At 41.6% G+C, this 22,029-nt stretch overlaps 1 protein-coding gene across 1 annotated transcript in view; it reads left to right on the top strand.

Moving 5' to 3' along the window:
* The window catches only part of LOC140995361 (ALK tyrosine kinase receptor-like), a 354,190-nt gene that overhangs the window by 320,807 nt on the left and 11,354 nt on the right, over positions 1–22,029 (top strand). Inside the window, 12 exon segments of the mRNA XM_073465334.1 lie at positions 2,857–3,022; positions 4,555–4,702; positions 7,405–7,515; positions 8,857–8,998; positions 10,728–10,895; positions 11,421–11,519; positions 15,973–16,128; positions 17,194–17,307; positions 19,690–19,876; positions 20,767–20,857; positions 21,183–21,247; positions 21,739–21,868. Of these exon segments, the coding sequence (XP_073321435.1) occupies positions 2,857–3,022; positions 4,555–4,702; positions 7,405–7,515; positions 8,857–8,998; positions 10,728–10,895; positions 11,421–11,519; positions 15,973–16,128; positions 17,194–17,307; positions 19,690–19,876; positions 20,767–20,857; positions 21,183–21,247; positions 21,739–21,868 (1,577 nt within the window).

Consider the following 22,029-nt stretch of genomic DNA (forward strand, 5'->3'; position numbering starts at 1 on the left):
CAAGTTTGTAAACTATACGCCTATTCACAAACCTTAAAGCATCATCTGACTGCTGTCATTTCGTCATGCATTACTTTCCCTCGCAAGATCACTTACAGCTGTTGTCATGAAAGGTCAGCAGAAATTGAGGTCAAAGCTGAAATAATTTGACCTTTGAGTCACGCCAAGGGTAGCAAAGTCCACCTCACTGGGCGCCATAGGAAAACAACGACACAGCCAGTGCAGAGCAGTTTTACAGCTAATCATGTGTGGGCACCATTACAACTCATTTAAATAGCAGTTCAACACAAGTGGTGATCATTTTTTCAGGAAACTGAAAGAGTCTCAATGCTTCATTTAAAACTATTCAGAGGCTGAACTGGGCACTGAAACACTTGTTTTGTTGTAAGTGATTGGCCCAAGGACTCCCTTTGTCATTCATAAAGAATGTTATGCTTACTGTAGTCTTGTTTCATAATGTTCAAAGGAGATAAAGACTGCTAGAGCATCACTGTCCGTATAGAAATGTGATCAGAGACATTTTTCTGTCAGACTCTTTGTTTGTCTCCATCTCTTGCAATGCCCATTTCTTTGATGGAGGCCAGTGTTTTATGATGATGGCAAAGTTCACAGAAAAGGAGATTCATATAATAGTCAGGCAGAGTGAGAGAGTCTCCCCCGGGGACATGTAAGTGCATAGTGTGTGTGTGTGTGTGTGTGTGTGTGTGTGTGTGTGTGTGTGTGTGTGTGTGTGTGTGTGTGTGTGTGTGTGTGTGCAGCAGGTCAGAGGGGCTGACGAGTGTGTACACCACACTTATTAGAGAAGACTATCATCTGTGAGAGCACATCTTGTTTTTGTTTGTTCTGCCAAGTGCCCATCACAGAATGGCTCATTACACCACTTGTGATTGTGTGGTCGTGTGTGTGTGTGTTTGGCGTGTGTGTGTGCGTGTATGTGTGCGTGTGTGTCTGTGTGTGTGTGTGTGTGTGTGTGTGTGTGTGTGTGTGTGTGTGTGTGTGTGTGTGTGTGTGTGTGTGTGTGTGTGTGCATTAGAACCCACTCATATTGATGGACCAACAAGATCGATCAGCTGGGTTGAAGTGTGAAGCCAAACCGCACCCTAGGGAGATGGGAGAGAGCAAGCGTACGGGAGACTTGGCTGTCTTCAATACACGCAGCGCTAATGTCAGAAGGTCGAGCTCACTTTACCTAACAAGGATCTTATTCATGTCAAATAGTGTAGAATTCACTTCTTCTTCTTCACTCCTTTTTCTTAAGCATATCCTACCTTAACTGATTGCCATCTCACAGTAACCCATTAAGTACAGTGGGATTTAAGACTAAAGCACTGTTTGGCTATGGAGGCTTTTCTGCTCCACTGATGGATTTATTTCCAGCCGTCTTTACTCTTTTTTTACCTTGTTGGGTGCTGAAAATACTGACTTGAGGGATCAATTTACTCCTGCTGGATGGGAGCCAGGCAGAACTCCAGTCACCCCCCACCAATGTTTATTTTACAGTAGGAGTGCATTTGCTAAGACCAGGCTCAACTCCAAATCGTTCTCTTACCATAGTGGTGTTTAAAGTGATTTTGAAAGTATTGGCCTGCTTGCAATTGCCTCTGCTGGCAACACTTTACCAAACTCAAAAGAGCTTTTGTAGGAAGGAGGGCTCTTGGACCAGTCATAATAAGGATCAGACTGACAAACGCGATGCTCGACATGCACTACATGGAATGCTAGCCATGGTTTGGATTGGCAGCAACAGAAACAGGCACGCAAGATGAATGTTTTTCTGTGGCTTTAAAATGATTACAGTCCAAAATCACACTTCTCTTGTGAAAGCACATTTTTTGCCACAACTCAACTGTGGATAATTAATAAGACATACAGGTACACACTTGCTAAATAAACCAGCTTTCAGCAGTTATTTTCCTCAGTCACAGGAAATGGATTTTGGCGAGAGATCCTTGTAAATACTGGGATCTCAATTCCTGGGTTCCCGCTCTAATAGGCACTACACAGCAGGCAACTTGAACAGCGAAAGGTGAGAGCATCATAAGCTTAAGTTGTACTCGTCTCCTGCCAGCTCTTCTCTTTCCCGTGTATCCCGTCAACATTCAATCAGTTTACTTTAAAAAGTAAAAAAGCTCAATCTGTAAGTTTCTTATCACAAACAGTTTTACAATCACATAGAGCTGCAACTCAGAGGCTATGAAAGCCATTGAGTTGTTCTGGAATGACTTTGACTTCGCATCCCGGCTCTGAAATGAATGACAAGTATAGTCTCCGAGCGTTCACAGCCGGTCAGAGTGAGAATGAAGAGAGAGAGAAGCAGAGGTGCTTCACTCCCTGGTGTCTTCCCTGCTGCTCTGTGTTCATAAGCCTTAAATCAGGATTTAGCACTGCAGTGTTAAGTCCGTCCACGTCCAACTGACAAGACTAATCTCGTGCTAATTACAGTGAAAAGAACTCCAATTAGCACCGACACATGGGATTACACGGAAAATGAGGAGAAATTTTTGTCACCTGTGATCCTGTCACCACGTCCCCTGTTGCACTTGTGAATATGATGATAGTAGCAGCTCGTGAGTAGCCCACAGTGTGCCGCCCCAATATGTGATAATTTTCTTCATATCTCTGTATTTTGGTTTTATTGATGTGAAACTGGAGGCGTGGGGAATGTTGAAGTGGTGTGAATGTGAGACAAAATTATAATGAGTCTGCGGTGCACTGTGAATTTCAGACGCTCTATCATCTTTAAGTTTGCCTAAGTGCATGTGTGACTGAATACAGAATGTGTTCCTCTACAGCTGTGCGCTCATATTAAGTGCTAAATGTTTTTTTGTATTTTTTTCCCTTTTTCTCCATGTGCAGCCAAAAAATGGATTTTTCATACCTGTGGAGCTGTGGGACCTGAAGGCCCAACTCCCACTCAGTGCCTCAACTCCTACAGGAACAGCAACGTCAACGTGACAGTAGGCACCCGAGGGCCCTTCAAAGGCATTCAAACGTGGCGGGTCCAGGAAACTGGCACCTACAGGTACGGCTGTTGCCAGAGTATAAAGCCTCAGAGCACACATCAAACCGTACCATTATTCATACAACACCCACTCTGTAACAGTTGGGTCTCTTTTTTAAGGGTCTGAGTAGATTGTGGGGCCAATCATTAGGTATATTCACTTGGCACCATAAGCACTCAGCATAGGAACATAAAAATACACACTTAACCTTTCTTTCCCAGACATCAGCACACTCACAATTTTTGCTATTATAACAGACTCTTCTTCACGCCCACCTCCAGTCCTCTGTGCATCAGCAGTGCATCAATCTTCCACAAGCAAACAGAGAAATATCACTATCAGATTCGTGCAGGAGGGAGCAGATGCTAGAGTAATGGCAACTAAATAGCATGATTCACTGACTCCAAAATCCCCAAAACCACCCGCCTCCATGGCTATGTTGGTGGCCTTCGAAATACCTCAACAATCAGCCTCGGCACCTTGACCTCACACTGTGTTCTGCTCTAGGATTAATGCTGTAAGATCCACCACCTTGTGCGGGGATCAATATTCCTCCTGTGGGCATTCATGACAACATGAGGCGTTTAACTTGGATCGGACTTGGATGGTTCAAACAAAAACGTCTCTGAAAGCTGCAGGCCTCCCACATCAACACGAAAACAAACAGACACACACACAGACACGCACACACTTGTACACACACACAACCAGCTACACTCAGCCAAAACCCTTGAGTCTTAAAATACCTAACTAACAAACAGCGTGGACTGTCTTAACACATGTCCTGGAGTTTTGGAAAAACACCTTCTGTCTCCACACAAACTCCAGACTTGTGGTCTTGATGCAGGCCTGGTTAAGCTGGCAGAGTCTGTAAATGAAGCTGACAGACGGCCACAGAGATGAATATGCGCTCTGCATCTCCCAAAAGTCATTAGGCAAACAGCTGAGGTAGCTACTGAGCACCGGGCAGCGTTCTCTCTCCCCCCAACCAAGCACAACCACCAGGGAAGAGAAATATCGAAGCGCTCCCAAAAACCAATCAAGTTGTTTATTTTTTTTCGGCCTGGCAAGAAAACTGGAGCATTTGAAATTAGTGTCTGCTGCTACAAAGGTGTGTGTATTTGTATGTCTGTTTCTGTGTGACTGTGTGCACACACTCTGTATTCTGTGCCTGGTTTTGTGTGTGTGTGTTTTCAGAATAGTGAACCATGCTAGGTCAAAATATTTTCTTTATTAAAATCGCCCGGGGTGAAAGTGTTTCCAAATTAATTTTGGTTTTATTTAATGTTGTGCACCACATCACAGGAGTAATACACAAGGACTGTTTATCAGCCTTGAGGTACCTCTCATAATCAATACTGTACAGCTTAGAATATACAATAAATACATTTTCCCCTTCGCCCATAAAAAACTCTCAAACCTAAATGCAAACAGTGAAAAATGTAACCAACATCTCATTTCCTTTATCATTAGGATAATTATCCTGCTGATGAGATTTTTTAATGCGTGTGTTGTTTGTGTCTGTGTGTGTCTCTACACATTACACCCCCAGAATAACAGCCTATGGTGCAGCTGGCGGTCGAAGCGTATTGGCCATGAGCCGGTCCCATGGTGTCTACATCACAGGAGACTTCCTGCTGAGGAAGGGCGAGCAGCTTTACATCCTGGTGGGGCAGCAGGGAGAGGACGCATGTCCCAATGTAAGTATTTTTTAATTCCCTATAGTTCTGCTATCATGCTGTAAAAAGATCTTCAGGAATATAAGAGGGCCTGTAGTCTACAGTATGTCAAAAGTAAGAAAGAAAGTAGAAAAAAGTGTTGCACACTCTGGCCCTCAGGCCTTCCTCAAGATCATGATTGTTGATCTATTATAATGCAGATTCAATTCATGCATCTACTTAAAATAGCTGTAAATATGCTGTGTTGTTCCACTTTCTGAATTATTTTTCCTTATGCATGTTTGTTTTCTCAAAATGATGGCAATTTAGGAAGATTGAAGTTGCTTTTATATGAATAGCTCTGGGGAAATATCAGAAACACTCCTTTTTCTCTCAGTTGCCTGGAGATGCTCGTCCCTGTCTGTCTTTGATTGACAGCAGCTGACAGAGCAAATATACATGGGGACAGAAAAAAAGCTATTTTATTTCAGTTGGACTTAAATAGGATAATGTCCTGAAAGAATTCTCTCTGAAATAAAAGGTTGCATCCAGCGATTCACCACTTGGACCCTGAGGGGGTCCCTGAACCTCACTTTGGATACCCATGCTCTAAATCGTCACATTTTACAGCCACCAACAACTGTTTAAATCTGCGATCGAAGCTCACAGTGATCTCCCCGTTGTCTCTCTTAAGTTTACTTCTGTTCCTTTGCCAGGGGTGGCTGTCATCCATTATGCTCTGGAGTTTCTTCACTGGCAGTATAGCAGCTTGCTTCCCCTCACAGTTCACAACACTGAGACTAAACCCCCACACAATCCCTCTAGTCGTCAGTGAAACCATCCATCATCCGCTACTTAAACGCTTGAAAACTAAGGCCTGTCCTGCCACTGAAAATCGGGGGAAAGGGGTTAGGTGCCAAAATTGGCACTTATCATTTTATGTTTTTTTACAGGAGGAAAATAATAATAGATCCTTAACATTTTTTGACAAAACACAGAAGTAGACTATAGAGCTGTTGATCAGAGCTTAAAATACAAGTTGTAGGAAGTGAATTATTAAAAGCTGCTGATCTAGCAGCCCTCCTGTATTACAGCAGTTATTCCAGGACGTGAAGCACCTGAAGTGTTTGTTGTGCTTTGTGGCTTTGTTTTCAAGAGGCAGAACGTCCTTACCACTGTTATCCAGTCATTAGTTTTTAACGGTATGTCTTGAAGTGCTCAGTAAAGACAGCAGAGAGGGACTGGGCTGTTCCAAAATGAGACTGAAAGTCATTTAAGGCTCCTCTTTTTTACCCCCAGTTCTGACAGCGAGGAGCGGCAACTCTCTCCAAGGGTCACTCTGAAAGTGATTTGTGCTGTGGAACAGTGTTTTCTCACACCTATCCTTCCCTCTAGTGAGGGAAATGATACCCCCCTTGTCCTGACAAATACTCCCTCTCTGTGGGCGTCTTTCTCTTTCTACCATGCACACACACACACACACACACACACACACACACACACACACACACACACACACACACACACACACACACACACACACACCTCCTTTCTGTCTTCTTTTTCCTGCAGACTCAAACTCAAATTCAAAGAGCGGAGTTGCAATGACAGAACAGGGCGAGTGAGGAAAACTCTCCCAGAACATTTGAATGCACTGCCTTATCCCCCCTCTGGCTGTCACTCACAGTCACTTAAGTCCCGCCCCTCAGAGCTCAGGTTCAGACAGATGAGGCAGTCGAGGGAGCGATGAGCGACTGTGAGAGTTAGTGTGTGTCTGTCTGTGTGTGTGTATGTGTGTGTGAGCGAGGGGAGGAAACTTCTGCCCTCTCACTCACAGAGTAGACTGGCTCCAGGCAGTTCAGCATGATAGCACACACAAGGCAGACACATCAATTCACAAAACCTCAGCTGTGGCAAAGCCCCCGCATCCAGCATCATTTGCCAACAAAACATCCAGTTTCATTTTTACAAAGAGGCTGTATTTCTGGGAAACAGAGTGGAACAACGACAAGCTGACTGAAAAATGAAATGCGCAGCTTTTGACTGTTTAAACAATCAGTTAAAATGACAAAGATGACATTGTGTTATTGGTAAGCAGCAAAAAAATGTGGAATGTGAAAATAAATCAAATATTCTAATAGAGATACAGCTTGACAAACCTTAACCTCTTTGGTGAATTAATTCGATATAATATTAATCTTATTTAATTAATTTAATTGTGTAAACATACTAACTCTGCCAAATCTGTCTCTATTAACACATCTGCTACATACTGTAATTAACTATTCAGTATAGAGGTGGTCAATCTTAAAGAGTGATCAAGATCTAAAATTGTCAAAACGTCCACCCCTAATTCAGTATAGATGTAGTGTACGTACATCAACCTCCTTTACTCCACTTAAGTTGCAAACAGCATATAAATAAACTCTTCCTCTTATTGTGTCACTGACATTATGCCATCACTGTGAATAGGACGCTGCCATGTAAAAAAAAAAGGGTCAACGAAAAAAACTGTAAAAACTGAAATGTCACTGGAATTGTATTTCTAAGGGCAACATTGAGCCCCGCTTCTCAGTTCCTGCCTGCATGTCCATTTTTTCAGCTGGCCATTTGCTGGCAATTCTAATGCTAAAACCTCAGACTCACAGCAGCTGGGGCTTGGCAACTGCTCAGCCTTCTCATACACATCTGACATCCATGAAAACAATTCCTCTGTGAGCTGACATCTCTCTTCCTACCTGCAGTCCAACGGCATACTGAACAAGATCTGCCTGGAACAAAGCGGCCCAATGGTGAACAAAACTCAAGTGAAAGGGGGCGGAGGAGGAGGCGGTGGAGCTACGTATGTGTTCAAGGTAAGGAGCTGGTGAGGGGATGACAAACTCAGGGGCAGGGAGATATTTTATATGACATATTTAGGAAATGCACATAATGTATAGTGATTTTGATTTGTAGGATATTCCAGTAATGAATATGTGTCCCGTATATCAAATCGGCCTAGTTTCTCTGTTGCTAAAAGTAGAATACAAATTACACTGCAAGTTTGGGAATACTGACATGTTGTCAGTTCACTGTATCATTCAAGCATTTCATATTATTGAGATAACAGTAGTGGTCTGCTGTCAATCATTATATCAATGATCCTGAAACACGAGTCAAGAATCCACCAGAGACACAAGCTATTTTGGGTCTCTACTCTCATCACTGAACAGATAAGCTGACCGACAGGCTGAGCTTTCACAAGTCAAAGTATTCCTTTAAAGGAAGTTTGATAAATATGTGGATTTGCTTTCTTGCCGAGAGTTAGATGGGAAGAGTGATACCACCATGTTCATTCCATGTCTGTCTATTAAATATGAAGCTACAACCAGCAGCCGATTAGCCTTTCCTTATGTGGAGTACAATTTCTTTGCCTAGGGACTTGGCCAGGCCAAGAAACAGTCCAGCATAATAACCCTCCTGTGAAGTGGGTAATTGTTCTTTGTACGCCTAGGTGTTTGAATGAATTAAACAATGGAGACATAATATGTTAATTGGGGAGCTTTGGAGGTGCTCGTAGGGAGAATTAGCTGAATGTAAACAATTGACTATGAAATAGTGGATGTAGCTTCTGGGTCTGAAAAGTGAAGCCAATGCAGATTGGATTCTTTCTAATGACCAGCAGGAGGCAACTCTACTGGTTGCAAATAGAATTCTGATTGCATGTAAGCTTATGAGAAAGTGGCCCTACTTCTCATTTAATTGATTACCTCAGTAAACAGCTTCATTAGAGTTTATTGTTTTAATTGCTAGTTTGGAGTCTTCTTCAGCACAGCATGATGTTAATTTTGTGACTTGTGGTCAAATAGATGAAGAAGTAGGGTATGTTTTAGAGCTTGGCTACTTTGTGATTGACAAGTCACTACCTTGAGTATCCTTGAGTTCTCAGGCAGATCCAATCAGGATATCTTCCCAATCTCTAGCCTCTTGTCTGAATATGATCACTTCTGATGGTGATGGCCATAATGCCAAACTTGAGGCTGCAAAAAATGAGTTAATTCACAAACCAATGGTTGAGGTCACAGTTGCTTTACACAGGACGCCTTTAATCTTCCCAAAGCAAAGAAGCAAATAAGCGTGTTTTTCAAAATGTACAACTACTCTTTTGAAGAGCAGATACCGCTACGTAACTCTAACTGTAAACAACAATGACCCAGGTGGACAAGGGAGTGTATATCCCCCTCATCATCGCTGCTGGGGGAGGTGGCCGGGGTTACAGCAGCCAATCACAGACCCAGCTGGAGCAGATGGACTATGACCCCAACCAACCGGGACGCAATGGGAAGTCACACGCTGCAGGTACACTATACACAGCTTTGATGTGTGTGTTGGTACCATTTGTATGTGTGTGCAGCAGATTGTGTGTGGGCTATGTGCACGTTACTGGAAATGAACAATCATTCTTAGTGACTGCATTTGAGCATTAGTGAGAGAGCTTGATGCAGCGAGAAAGACACTGTGTGGTGTGTATAAGATTTTGAGACTTTGGTGCAAAATGATTGAATAGAAGAGAGTAGATGACTTATATCCCATTACACTTCTGTAGTGTATATGGCTCATCTTTCCCCACTTTAAAATGAGGAAGGCTTTGTCTATCCTGTTCCCCTCTGCATGCACACAAAGTAATAAGCTGAGTTTACAGGTAGCCTGAGGTGGAAGTGTTTATTTGCATGTCTACCTGTACTTGTAAACACATCCATTTTTCCTGAAGGTGTTTACTCCTGTCTTAATGCAGGACTTTCATAGACATTCCACCTCTGTGTGCCAGTGTTTGTATTTTGGCGAAAAACAAAACACAGTGTGGCCCTTCTCATGATTATTCATACCGAGCACTTTGTCCCCCGTCAGTGCCGGGCAGAGCTACATGCTCCGTTCTACCAGTGCAGTGCTACATTAATGCTCACTTCAGGTTCTATTATTCATGTGCTCTGAGTTGACGAACAGCCCAGAAAACATAAGATATTGATTTTACATCTTCACAAAGCCAGGGGTTTACTTTTGAGGAAACCTGGTGAATGATAAATGAAATATTCAGCATGTCTGGGGGGGTTTATTGCTAGTGTGGTGAGATGTGTTTTTTTTTTTTTGTTTGTTTGTATCTCTCAGGCTTCACAGGAGGAGGAAAATGAAGAGGGGAAATTAAATTGGCTAGTGTTTGGGAATATGGGAGGGATTAGTTTTAACTTTATTAGCTATAACTTTAATCTCCTGTTACCAGGGCTCTTTTAAGGGATTTTTATGTTTTTGTAGTTTCTTGTTATCACTAATAGGGGATTGTCGTGTGTGTGTGTGTGTGTGTGTGTGTGTGTGTGTGTGTGTGTGTGAGAGAGAGAGAGAGAGAGAGAGAGAGTGTGAGAGAGAGAGAGAGAGAGAGAGAGAGAGAGAGAGAGAGAGAGAGAGAGTGCGTGTGGGTGTGTGCCTATAGACATACAATAGAACATCCACTCAGTTTAGCATCATTTTTCCACAAGTTTGATATACGTAAGAACTCACTGGCCCAATCCCAATGTCTATGGCATTAAGCCCTGAACCCTCACCTAATTAGCTGATGTCAACTGGTAAGTGATTGAGTGAGAGAGGCAGCAAGAGGTTGAAATAGTAGAAATAGGAATTGGACCACACTTTGTGACTTTTCACCTTACCTTGTGGGTTTGGGACTTTTTATTTTACGTTTTAAAATATAAAAAATTAATCATTAAATTAATCAGATATTCAAGAGAACCATCATCGGCATTATCATTGTTTTATTATCTATTGTTGTAACGATTCTGGGCTTCCCTGGGTGACCAATGGTAACCCTATGTTTAACGTTACAAAGCTATGAACTGTGGGACTTAGAGCCCTCATGCACATGAAGATTTGACAGGGGGACAGCCCTAAGCCTTTACCAGGAACGTGCCTCTAAGTCAGTGAGTGTGGACATTGGGATTGAGCCACCCTCTCTGTCTGTTCCTCTGTCATACACTCTGATTCCCCACACAGCACATAACTCCACATCATATCAAAGGTGTGTTGTGTCTGTTGACAGGTGGAGGCGGAGGTTGGAATGACAGTGCTCCTGTCAGTCAGGGTGGCAGACCGCTGGTGCTGGGAGGCCAAGGAGGGCAGGCCTGTCAAAAGTTCTGGCAGACCCATGGTGGCTTTGGGGGCGGCGGGGGTGGCTGCATGTCCGGCGGTGGTGGTGGAGGCTACAGAGGTTATTACTGAGTTTTTTCTTTCCTGAAAATTTCAAAAATAAATTGTCTTGAACTGTAAGGTATGACCCAAATGCATGTCCTGTAGTGCCGTGTGTGTTTTATACTGGATGTGACAGAGTTAATAGATCAGGGATCAGGCTGAATAACAGACAGCTGCATGTCCAGTTATTCTCTGTTCAATCAGCTGTAAGTCGCTATGGATTAGACCATGTATCGTTCATAACTGTCAGTGGAAAGTACACAGCATAAGGCATGAAAAGAAAAAAACATAATAAAGCAAATTGGCAGGTAAGCATATAACTACTGCATGACTCATTGGGACACACAAAATGAAAAGTGTGAAATATTTCAATACAAATATGTATATGGGAAGAAAGGGAGAAAAATCTGCATATGATGTGACGTTTACACACGTCCTTGTGTTTCTGTCGAGATGATACATATTTAAAATGTTATTCCTATAGAATCTACCATGTGTGTTCTACCTAAAGTGTGATCACTGTGTCTGCCCTCCTGCCTTCTAGGTGGAAATACCTCGCTAGACGACAACCCCAAACATGATGGCGATGACGGAACATCCTTCCTCGGCCCAGAGGGAGAGCCCTTCCTTTATCCTCTAAAAGGTAATGAGTTTAAAACACAGATGAACTAGTCAGCAGTCAACATCTGGGCCAGATGGATATAACTTCGAGTAGGCTCACGATTAAAACTGTGTGTACACAGAAAGACAGAAATATGCACATGCATTCTTTTCTTCAGATTCATAAATCTGTGTTTATATGGAGTGCTGTTTTATAAATCTCAGCTGTGGACCGAGGTGCACACGCACAGGCTTCATTTGTGCACCACAATTTGCCTCAAACATCCGTTTACATATCGATACTTGTGCTCATTCGACCTGTCAATGACAAGAACTGCAAAGAAAAATTGCAATTTAACCCTTTGAGTTGAATTGACGAGGTTCACTATTAGAACAGCTGTTATTTCCCACGCCTGTGACTATCTATAGCACCTGTGCCACCACTTCATAACATGTATTATTAAATCATAATCACAGTAATATCACAGTCATCATTATTTAATGTCAGGAGGCTGACCAATGATACACTTATAGAGCTCATATTGAAACAGACTTTACAAAGCACTTTATTCTGGTTCACATAAGAAGATCATTAACAGGGCAATAGCTGCTCCAGTGTGAATAAAGAGAATGATACCATTCATCACTCAGACAATTTAAAATGAAGTTTGTTAATCTAAATACCATTCTACCTAATGCTGTGTAGACTGCAAAATAATAACACAGTCAGTAGTACTTGGCAATCAACCTAAACAAACAATGAATGAATGAAATATAAGGTGAGAGATGTAACCTTATAATGTTGTAGCTCTCACCTAATGTTCATTTCCCCTGCTGCTATCTCTATAAAACCATGTATGCACATGCTCTGAAGCATGTGTGAGGTATGCACATTCCCGGTTTATGTGTGGTTAAAGGCGAACACGTGTTTTTAGCCTACACATCGTTGATACATCCAGCCCCTGCAGTCAGGACATTTGTATTCTGCATTTGATAGGTTTGTAGTATTTGTAGGTGAGAGTTAATGTGTTTGTACTTCACAGGATGATGAGAAAAAAATGTTTTTGCTATTGACATTTTAAATTAGTTTTTGTTGTGGTACATCTGGTTTGCAGGTTTTCTACACTACAAGCTTTCAAAGCACGTAACTAATATAGATTTGTGCTGCAGGATGAGAATGAGACATCAGAAAAGGATATTGTCAAAATGTACAGCAGATATTGGCTGCCATGGAGGGATGAGAGTCGTGGAGTTTTCCGCTCTGACAGAAGACACAACCAGATCATTTAATTGATTAAAGCAGCTCCACATAGAGAGAAGGAACCGCTCAATAAATCCATCTAGTGTTGAGCAATCCCTGCCCTATTCTTCTTGTACTTTTGAACATAAACATAAACACATTTCAGACTGAAAATTTTTAGCTGTACCGATAAGCTTGTTGACAATCAATCCATCACCGAGGACTCTCTCTTCACTCAGCTCTGTAGAGAAATAGGAAAAAAGGAGAAAAAGGGAGGAGTGAAGTGCTTTTTTTAAATGGTCTTCCACTGGGCTGTGGTAAAGTGCACACTGATATCTCTCTCCCCATTGAGCTTTAATATGGGTGATGCTTTCTGGTGAGCCAGCACTGTTTGCAACAGCCACACTCCTCAATTTGTCATCAACCTCACTTCATTTCCTCTGGAGGAAAAAGACTTCAGAATGGATTTCAGCTGTAAATAAGACGGAAATGTGGTTTTTCAAACTGCACTGATTTTTTCATTTATTAAACTGCAAATCATCCTTTGGCAGCAGCTGGTTGACAAACTGAGATATTCTAGCTTCACCCATCTATGTCCTTAATAACAGGATTAATTTCTATCAAAATTCTGATGTTCATCCATTATTTTAGCTATTTTCAAAGCAGAAGTTAATGAATCCTTAATCTGAGGATACAAGTGTAGCTGGTCCAGCACCTTCCAAATGTCCCCACGTTTGAAAGATAATCAGTTATTATATGACAGATAATAAAGATAACATCAGAAATTTACAGGCCACATCTATCTATAAATCTGCTTAAGGTTTTATAATCTTTAAAAAGAAACTGTTCACTTCCTGAAACCCAGAGAGAAAGATGTGACATCAGATGATTGATAATCAGTGAATCACCAGGAAACCTAAATCATTATCACAACACGCAGCATGGACTATCAGCTTGTAATATGTATCATTTGATAACTTGAAAGAATATCTTGTGTGTAAAGGTCAGGTTTAAGGGCGTTTGTGGTTTGAAGTTGTAATCACAAATCGCTCCACCGGTAATTTTCTTCTCAGCTTGAACTGCACAGGCAGGTTCTGGGGCTCGAATGAAAACAGCGAGTGACGCTGGACAACCCTGCTGTGTGAATTGAAAACCTAAAAAAGGATAAAAAATTTGTTCTATAATGGCTGACATAGGCAACCGCTTTGAAATAAAGTGCCCCGACCACTGAATACAGGCTGCTTCAAAACCAGTGTGGGGAGGAAGAATAATTCGGACAGGACCACACAGTCATCCAATCATATCGCCATCGCTAATGCTGGTGGGCACTGAGGAAAACATGCATGTAATTAGAGGCCAGCAGAGATTCAATGACTCTCACTTTACTCACCTTTATGAAAGAGGAAATAAATGTTTTCCTCTGCAGGGCATCTTAGATAATCATTACTAAAAAATCAATCCTAAGCTCGAGGGGAGGAATATTACTTATCACTATAGGGTACTTGTCTGACCTTGATAGTGTAGAAATTGTTGCATGGTACAAATAGATACATCATTAGACAAAGGAAAGCCACGCAGAAATAAATTCCCAGGAGTATTTTTGTAAAACTCAGTTGAGAAGGCATCATCGCCCACATCTATTCAAAGTAGAAAAATAACATGAGTATTTAATACCACTGTGTGTAAAAATCTGCAACACAGAGGATTACAGCTAGTACGTCGTCAACATCTGCATTTGCGTCATTTGTATTCTGCATTTGAAACCTTTCTACTGTTTCTGGGTAAGATTTATGTGTTAGTACTTACACAGCTGATAACAAAATGATGAGAGAAAACAAATCCTGCAGATGAGAGCGTTGCTTTGCGTACTAAACAGAACGCTATAACAAACAGCCGTTACTAATGCATGTCAGACAGGTTTGTTCCTGCGTGCTTAAGTTTACAATTCAGAGAAATGGTTTCTTTAAATCTAAATAAGGTAATGGATGTTGTACAAATCTTTTAACAACAATTTATTGTAGTGAGAGCAGTGTGCAGGTTTTCTTCCTGCTTGGACCACAGCAGATCATTTAACTAATTAATTCAATAGTTTAAGGTAAGAGTCAGCTGAAATGAAAATCTGCAAGCTTTCTCTGTACAATATGATGAATAACACCAGATCGATTCATTTTGTGTGTGAAATTTAATCACAATTACTTGTGAAAGTGATGTGTCATTGAAGTTACACTGAAGTTTTAAACATTCAAAAAATGAACCAACATAATCAACAGAGTGTGAAGAAAGAGCAGCGCTGACGTTATGTCAAAGACGTCTACGTAGTGCTCAGTGTCTCTCTCTTCTCTCCCGCTGCATACCTGTCCAGTCCCAGCCAGCCATGTCCTCTCGCCCCCGGAGTCAGAGTCCTGGTCAGATCTGAGATTGCAATTCCAGGCGGACTCCAGTCAGCTAATAGGGCAACTATGTTCACTGAGCCACTTTGCTAACGGCAGCTAGCTCCAGCCAAAGATAGCTAGAAAAGAGTATATGAACAGCAGTTGTTGGTTACTGGTCATGTGCTGCCCCCTATTTTTTTGGAGCGACCTTCAAATTCTTACATATCTTACATGTGGAACCTTTAAAGCATTGATGAAGACTTTCATGCTCACATACTGGGTGACTCCATACACATCCAACCACAACAGTAACACATACACAGATAAATAGTTTGGGTGGCATTTCATCTGATTTACCAGTTCACTGAAGTTCAGTCATTACATCTACAACAATCACCACCTTTTCCATAGATAACTATAAAGCTCAGTGACTGCACTGTAAACCTAACACAAACCTTTCTTCAAGACACACGCCTGGTAATCAGAGTGAAATGCCATTTGGTTTTCACTGTTTAATTCACTGAAGAAATATCAGAGAAGGGGGAGGATGTGAGATCTTGAAAGGATGTTTGTTGTTGATTCAATTGTTACTACTGACACTATGATCTAGCACTGTATATGCTTCATGCAACTGGTGAGAGTGTATGCAGGGTGATGATGGTGGTGAGAATAAAACGTAGAAAAATCATCCTCATACATTCTTAATTAGGATCATTTCTCGTAAATTACACTGCAGTGTTATTGAACTTTTGCTCATTTTACTGGGGGACATCCTGCGATGTCTAATTAAACCCTACTCATTTTGGAAACCTCTGCTCTGCACCCTGTGTGTGTGTGTGTGTGTGTGTGTGTGTGTGTGTGTGTGTGTGTGTGTATGCCTGAAGCTATGGAGGGCGACGGTGAGGTAATCATCAGTCCGGTGCAGAACTGCAGCCATTGTGAGAGCGGTGAATGCCACGAAATCAAGGACAGCGTTGTGTGCTACTGTGATGATGACCTCATCCTGGCATTGGACGGGGTGTCCTGCATTAACACTACAGGTCTGACATGTAGTGCTTCACATATTCACACACACACACACTGCAATTTGTAATGATGAAACATGATCTATGTCTCTCTCTTCCACACAAATATGTGAAATTAATCCAAATGAAGAAATTAAGCCGAAGTTAAGCCGAACGTAATTGTACCTGTAATAGACTGTGACTCAGTGAATAGATAACAAATTAATCTACTAAAGTAATTAAGCCTGGGAGGCTCTGTGCTTTATTGAATCTTTATCTGAGGAAGGGTTTTTTAATAGTGCCTTAATCATTCATAGTAATTATCAATCTGTGGGATAAGCTAACCTGTTAATGACAATGGATGCACCTATAGCAGTATTAGCTGGTCTTTTCTAAGTCAGGATTTGTAATTTATCTCTATGCTACAGTCAGATAAAAGCTTTTTATCTTATCAAGTCAAGGCTGTGGGATTAAAGGCCTCCCCTGGATACTCATGTAGTGACATGTACAGTCAACTTGTGGATTAATTGGTCTAAGGCCAGGCATCTGACTCTGCCCATTAGACCGTGTTAACCTTGACTTGGTGTCTTCTTCTTGGGTTAAACTGTGACAGTGGAATGTAGACAAACCCCCGTGGACCTAGAATCGCTCAATATTTGTCATTTCAGACAAATATTGAGCATATGAATGTAGATCTGGAATGAATGTATATGGCGGAATGCCACTGTATAGTTTGAGGCAAAATAACAGGCCTATTACCATCTCAATAATATCTTAATGACCTAGAGTGTCTCATTGCCCTATGATTTGCAAATCTGTTCTCTGTAATGATAAGCAGTAGATAATTCTATGATGCTAGGTCGTAAAAGGTCACAATCTCAATATGGTCTCTCTCGGTGTGCAGATTCGTTCCTCAGCTTAGACAAGTGAAATGAGAAAAGGAATTGACATGCACCGTCCATCGCTGCTATCCTAAGCTCTGTTGTGTCATCGCTTTCACATCATTAATTAAGTTGGGGATCAGAGCGGCGAAGTGAATGTTAATACTCCTCTGGGGAAGATAACAACTGTGGAACGCTGTTGTTTCCCCTTGTCTTGCAGAGCCGTCCATGCTGCCTCCACCTCCGTCTCTCTCCCACCTGGCGCTGGGTCTGTCCGTGGGCACCTCGGCACTCATCGCCGCCCTGCTGCTGGCTGTGTCTGGAGTCATGATAAGTAAGTATACCCACGTGTCAGTCGGTAAGGATTACTGATCTCGATCTGTTGCATTGCATGAGATGTTGACAACATATAGAACTGAAACCAATGTAGGCTATCAATCTTTAATTTTAAAAAGTCTAGTATCAGCAACTGCAAATAGGATTCTAGAGGTTGAGTGATTTTGTGATTTAATATTTTTGGAATAAAATGCTTCATCATTGTATGTGTAATCGTATTTTGTTTCATAATTGACCCTCGAAGATCTGTCTAATAGTTCACTATACACAAACTAAGGACCTGAAGGGGTCATGTTATGCTTTTACAGTATTTCAGCTATTTCACTAAAAGCACTGTAAAGTTAAAGTGGATACTTCGATTTAAGCAGTGTTGTAACAAGTACCTAAAAGCCATACTTGTGTAAAAGTGAAAGTCACCCATATGTACTGTATAGTACTTGACTTAAAGTCTTAAAGTATCTTATTATAAATGTACATAAGTATCAAAAGTACAAGTGAATTATACTTACATTTACACGTGTTTACACTTTACATTTACCATGGGTTAAGCAAATATCTGATCCAATATTCAGCATTTTTCTGATTATTTGACCAGTTTGTTTGTTTGCAGTAAATGAAAATACTCAAGTAAAGTACAAGTATCTCAAATTTGTGCTTAAGCACAGTACTTGTATGTTACATTCATCACTGGATTTAAGTACTTCTTCACCCAGATATGTCATTGAATGTCAGCTAGTATTGTGAGCAACAGTTGAATATGCTGGATAAGTCTATTTGTTGCTGGCACAGTTATTGCAAGGTAATATCTCCACAGTGACAGTCCTCAACAGCTGAGAATTATATCAGATAAAAGAATATCTATAATCTGAATCCAGATGGATGAAATACTTTGTCTGTTGGGGGCTACAGTTTATTAAGCAGACCAACAGGGTGTTTTAAGGAAGTTTGCTGAAGAACACAAAATGTATTCAACTCTTCTCACCCTTCGATGTGGATGGTGGAGCTTACCAGTCTGCTGTGTAAAGCTATTTTCTCAGTTTCTGAACTTTTAGAACTTCTACAGTTTCAGCTCACTGACAGTCATGCTGATTTAATAGCTTGACATGGGAGGGGATATACTTGTTGGTGAAATTTTTACAACTCAAATGCATGTGCAACTTGTGGCTAATGGCCCTAGGCAGCCACCGGTAACCACTGGTTTAGGAGACCAAACAATTCAAGTGAAATCCAGTGACTTAACACTGTGACATTGATAATAACCAAAATGAACAAGGAGAAAGTGGGAAAGCTGAAGTAGTTAAACTGAGCATAAAGAGGTGCACATTACATGAGTATCCTTGTCCTCTGCACACAGACACATGTCCCTCTCTCTCTCTCTCCCTCACACACACACACACACACACACACACACACACACACACACACACACACACACACACAGACAAAGTTCTTCAGTGTCTGGCCTGGTCCCTCTCAGACGGCCCTTGGCAGCTTCTTGTCAGAATGGGAAGTGAGCCTCGTGGCCATCGCAGACATCCGTCTGCCCGCCTGCTTTCAGGCTATTACAGCCAGACATATGCACTCATTGAGCCATCATCTTCTCCTCACACACCCACGCTCACTCACACACTTGCAGACCGACGTACACGTCCAGACTCCCACCTACACTCTTGCACACACATCAGTAGACGAGGCAGGAGCAGAGGAGGTATGGGACTACCACTGTGATGAATGAAATACGCTAATGATGGATGGCTGCTTAGCCGGCGGCTGGCAGCACTCGTACATTAGACGGCACTTGGTAAATAAATAACTCTCTGCACACACATAAGCATACACACATAAATGCACACACAAACATTTCTCCCTGCGACTAATGTGTTTCCAGCCCAGGTCGAGGCTTCTAGCACTATAAGGTGGGGTGTGGGTGTGTGCGGGTGTGTGTGGGGGAGAAGGACAGAGAAAAAGCAGTGTCTTCATACAGCGGGCTGTTCTACATAAAGTGCATTTGTTTGCGATGCTTGATATTACAAAGGAGGCGTGAAGGAGGAGTACATTTTTGCCATCTTTGCTTATACAATATACACATGATTGTGTCTTTTACCAATACAACTTTACAAAACATATTTATATGCCCAGGGTTAAATTCAGAAACATTATGTATCTGAATATTTTAGAAAGGCAATCTGGCATCAGATAGGGAGGAATCAATATTTCACAGACACAGGTCTTTAGAGAAATAATAACTGTAAAATCTTTGTGTGCTTTGGCTGCCAACATTCATTTTCTACAAGAAGATTGGTTCAAGGTTTTGTTTTCTAAGGTTTTCTAAATTGTTGATTGTTGGAATGAAATTTCTCTTTCATTTTCATCCCAATAGTGTACAGGCGTAAACACACAGAGCTGCAGTCTATTCAGCTGGAGCTGCAGAGTCCAGACTGCAAGCTCAGTAAGCTGCGGGCCTCCACCATCATGACCGACTACAACCCCAACTACTGCTTTGCCGGCAAGACGGCATCGGTCAACGACCTGAAGGAAGTGCCACGACGTAATATCTCCCTCACCAGGTGAAATATTAAAGTTCCACAGCCAACATCCTTGTTACTAATGCAATAATTAACTCTTGGGACATTGTAGTCATTGTGTGAAATTCAGTATTATTTGAACACCAAATTACTGACTCAAGGATAACAGTATCTGCAAAGAAAAAAAACAAGATAAATTGCAGAGTTCACTGTAATTGTAATGCAGATCCATTAGTGCAAACTATTTAAATAGGGTGAACTCATAAATACAGCATGGTCTGAGAAGCAGCAGCTTAAATAAAGCCTAAAATATTAAAGTGTAAAGTCTCAGTGAATGGGTCTATTGCAGTGATCCCAGCGGCTGAGAAATGATTTTTGCAGGGCTCTGTTCAATTTTTAATGCATCTTTCATGTGTTTATAGTTCACCAGTTTATCATTCTGGCTCTTAATCTTCGTGAGAAATTCTTCTTGTGGACCCATGAATATTTTCCAGCATCCAGATTTATGCAAGTTATGAATCAAGTGAAATAGCTGCAAAGGGGGAAAATCAAGACTATAATTTGGTGTCAAAGTTCACCATTCTACACTCTGACATCTGCCACAGGATGTCACACGGAGGCAGTTATTTTGCCTCCGTGGGCTGAAAAGTTGGAGAACTACTAATTTAGAATTCTGACTGGCATCCCTACCGAGCTGTTTCACAGAAAATCACTTAAAGGTTGTTTTTTTTTCACAGCTCTCATTTCTTTACCGAGTGCACAGCTCCATCAGTGATCATGCTTTGGACACTGGTATATTAAGGACATATCTTTCTGCTTCAATCCAGAAATCCCAGCTTTAACATTGCCCTTGTATGCCGTGTGAAAGCTTCAGCCTCATGTCTAAAAAATGAATGTAATTGTAAATAATAAATGTGTTTATGTGTAACCAGGGGTCTGGGTCACGGTGCTTTCGGTGAAGTCTATGAAGGGCTGGCAGTGGGGATACCAGGTGAACCGAGTCCACTGCAAGTGGCAGTCAAGGTGAGCTCTCACACAGTTTTTCAATTCAAGTTTAATTGACTGAATCAAATCAGGGGTCTCTAAGATGATTACACATCATCCACTTTTGTAATCTGATTTCTTATTCTCAGGATAGGAGATCATGAAGCTGAACACAAGCAGTTTTTCTCAGTTATATTTTGCTATGCTTTGTTGCGGATGAAGGCTTTGCAGCAAAAAAACTGTATAACCTCTTCTTGAATACCTTGTGTTCAGTGTCATGGAAAAATCAGGCGCTAGACATTAAACATAACAACTACTGTACAGTATATAAATCTTCAAACTATTCATTTTCTATTCACAACAGACGCTTCCTGAGGTTTGCTCTGAGCAAGATGAACTGGACTTCCTCATGGAGGCTCTAATCATCAGGTAAGAGCTACTTAGACAATGAATGCATCTTGACTGGTAAAATTACAAACTGGCATGGGATGTGCATGTGCCAGGACACGAAGGCTCTGCAGCGGGTGATTATTAAAACCGCCCAGAACATCATTGGTTTTCATCTAAAGAGCATCAGTGATCTCGGTGAGACGTCTGCACAGAGCCCAAAAGATACAAAAAGACAAAGCACAACGCAGCCACAATCTGTTCACCCTTCTGCCGTCTGGCAAGTAATACACCGCACCAGACTACAGCTTCTTTCCTCAGTCTGTCAGTCCCCTCAACTCATCCTCAGCACTCCACCATAAAAAGTAGTTTTCTTTTCATTAAAGGACTACAACTTGCATTTCATTGTTTAACCCAGTCTTGTAGAATGACAAATAAAGAACCTTTGACTGGTGAACAAAATTTTGTCCGTCAAACCAAGCCAACAAAGACATTTCTGATTTCTTTTCCCTGTTGTGTTTCTGCCCCTGCAGTAAGTTCAGCCACCAGAACATTGTGCGTTGTATAGGAGTGAGTCTGCAGGCCATGCCCAGGTTCATTCTGCTGGAACTGATGACCGGAGGAGACCTCAAGACTTTCCTAAGGGAGACCAGACCCCGGCTGGTGAGACACACCGCTGTATCATGCTCAAGTGCACATTGTCATCGAAAAGTGCTTTTTTTTTAACCACCTAAAACCCACACTGTCCTTCTCATTGAGCAGACAAGTTGATGATCCAAGTTAGATCAGTCAGATGTGTACTGGGTCTGTTTGTCCAAATGTGT

Source organism: Pagrus major, chromosome 5 (assembly GCF_040436345.1).
Source record: "Pagrus major chromosome 5, Pma_NU_1.0".
Classification (NCBI taxonomy): domain Eukaryota; kingdom Metazoa; phylum Chordata; class Actinopteri; order Spariformes; family Sparidae; genus Pagrus; species Pagrus major.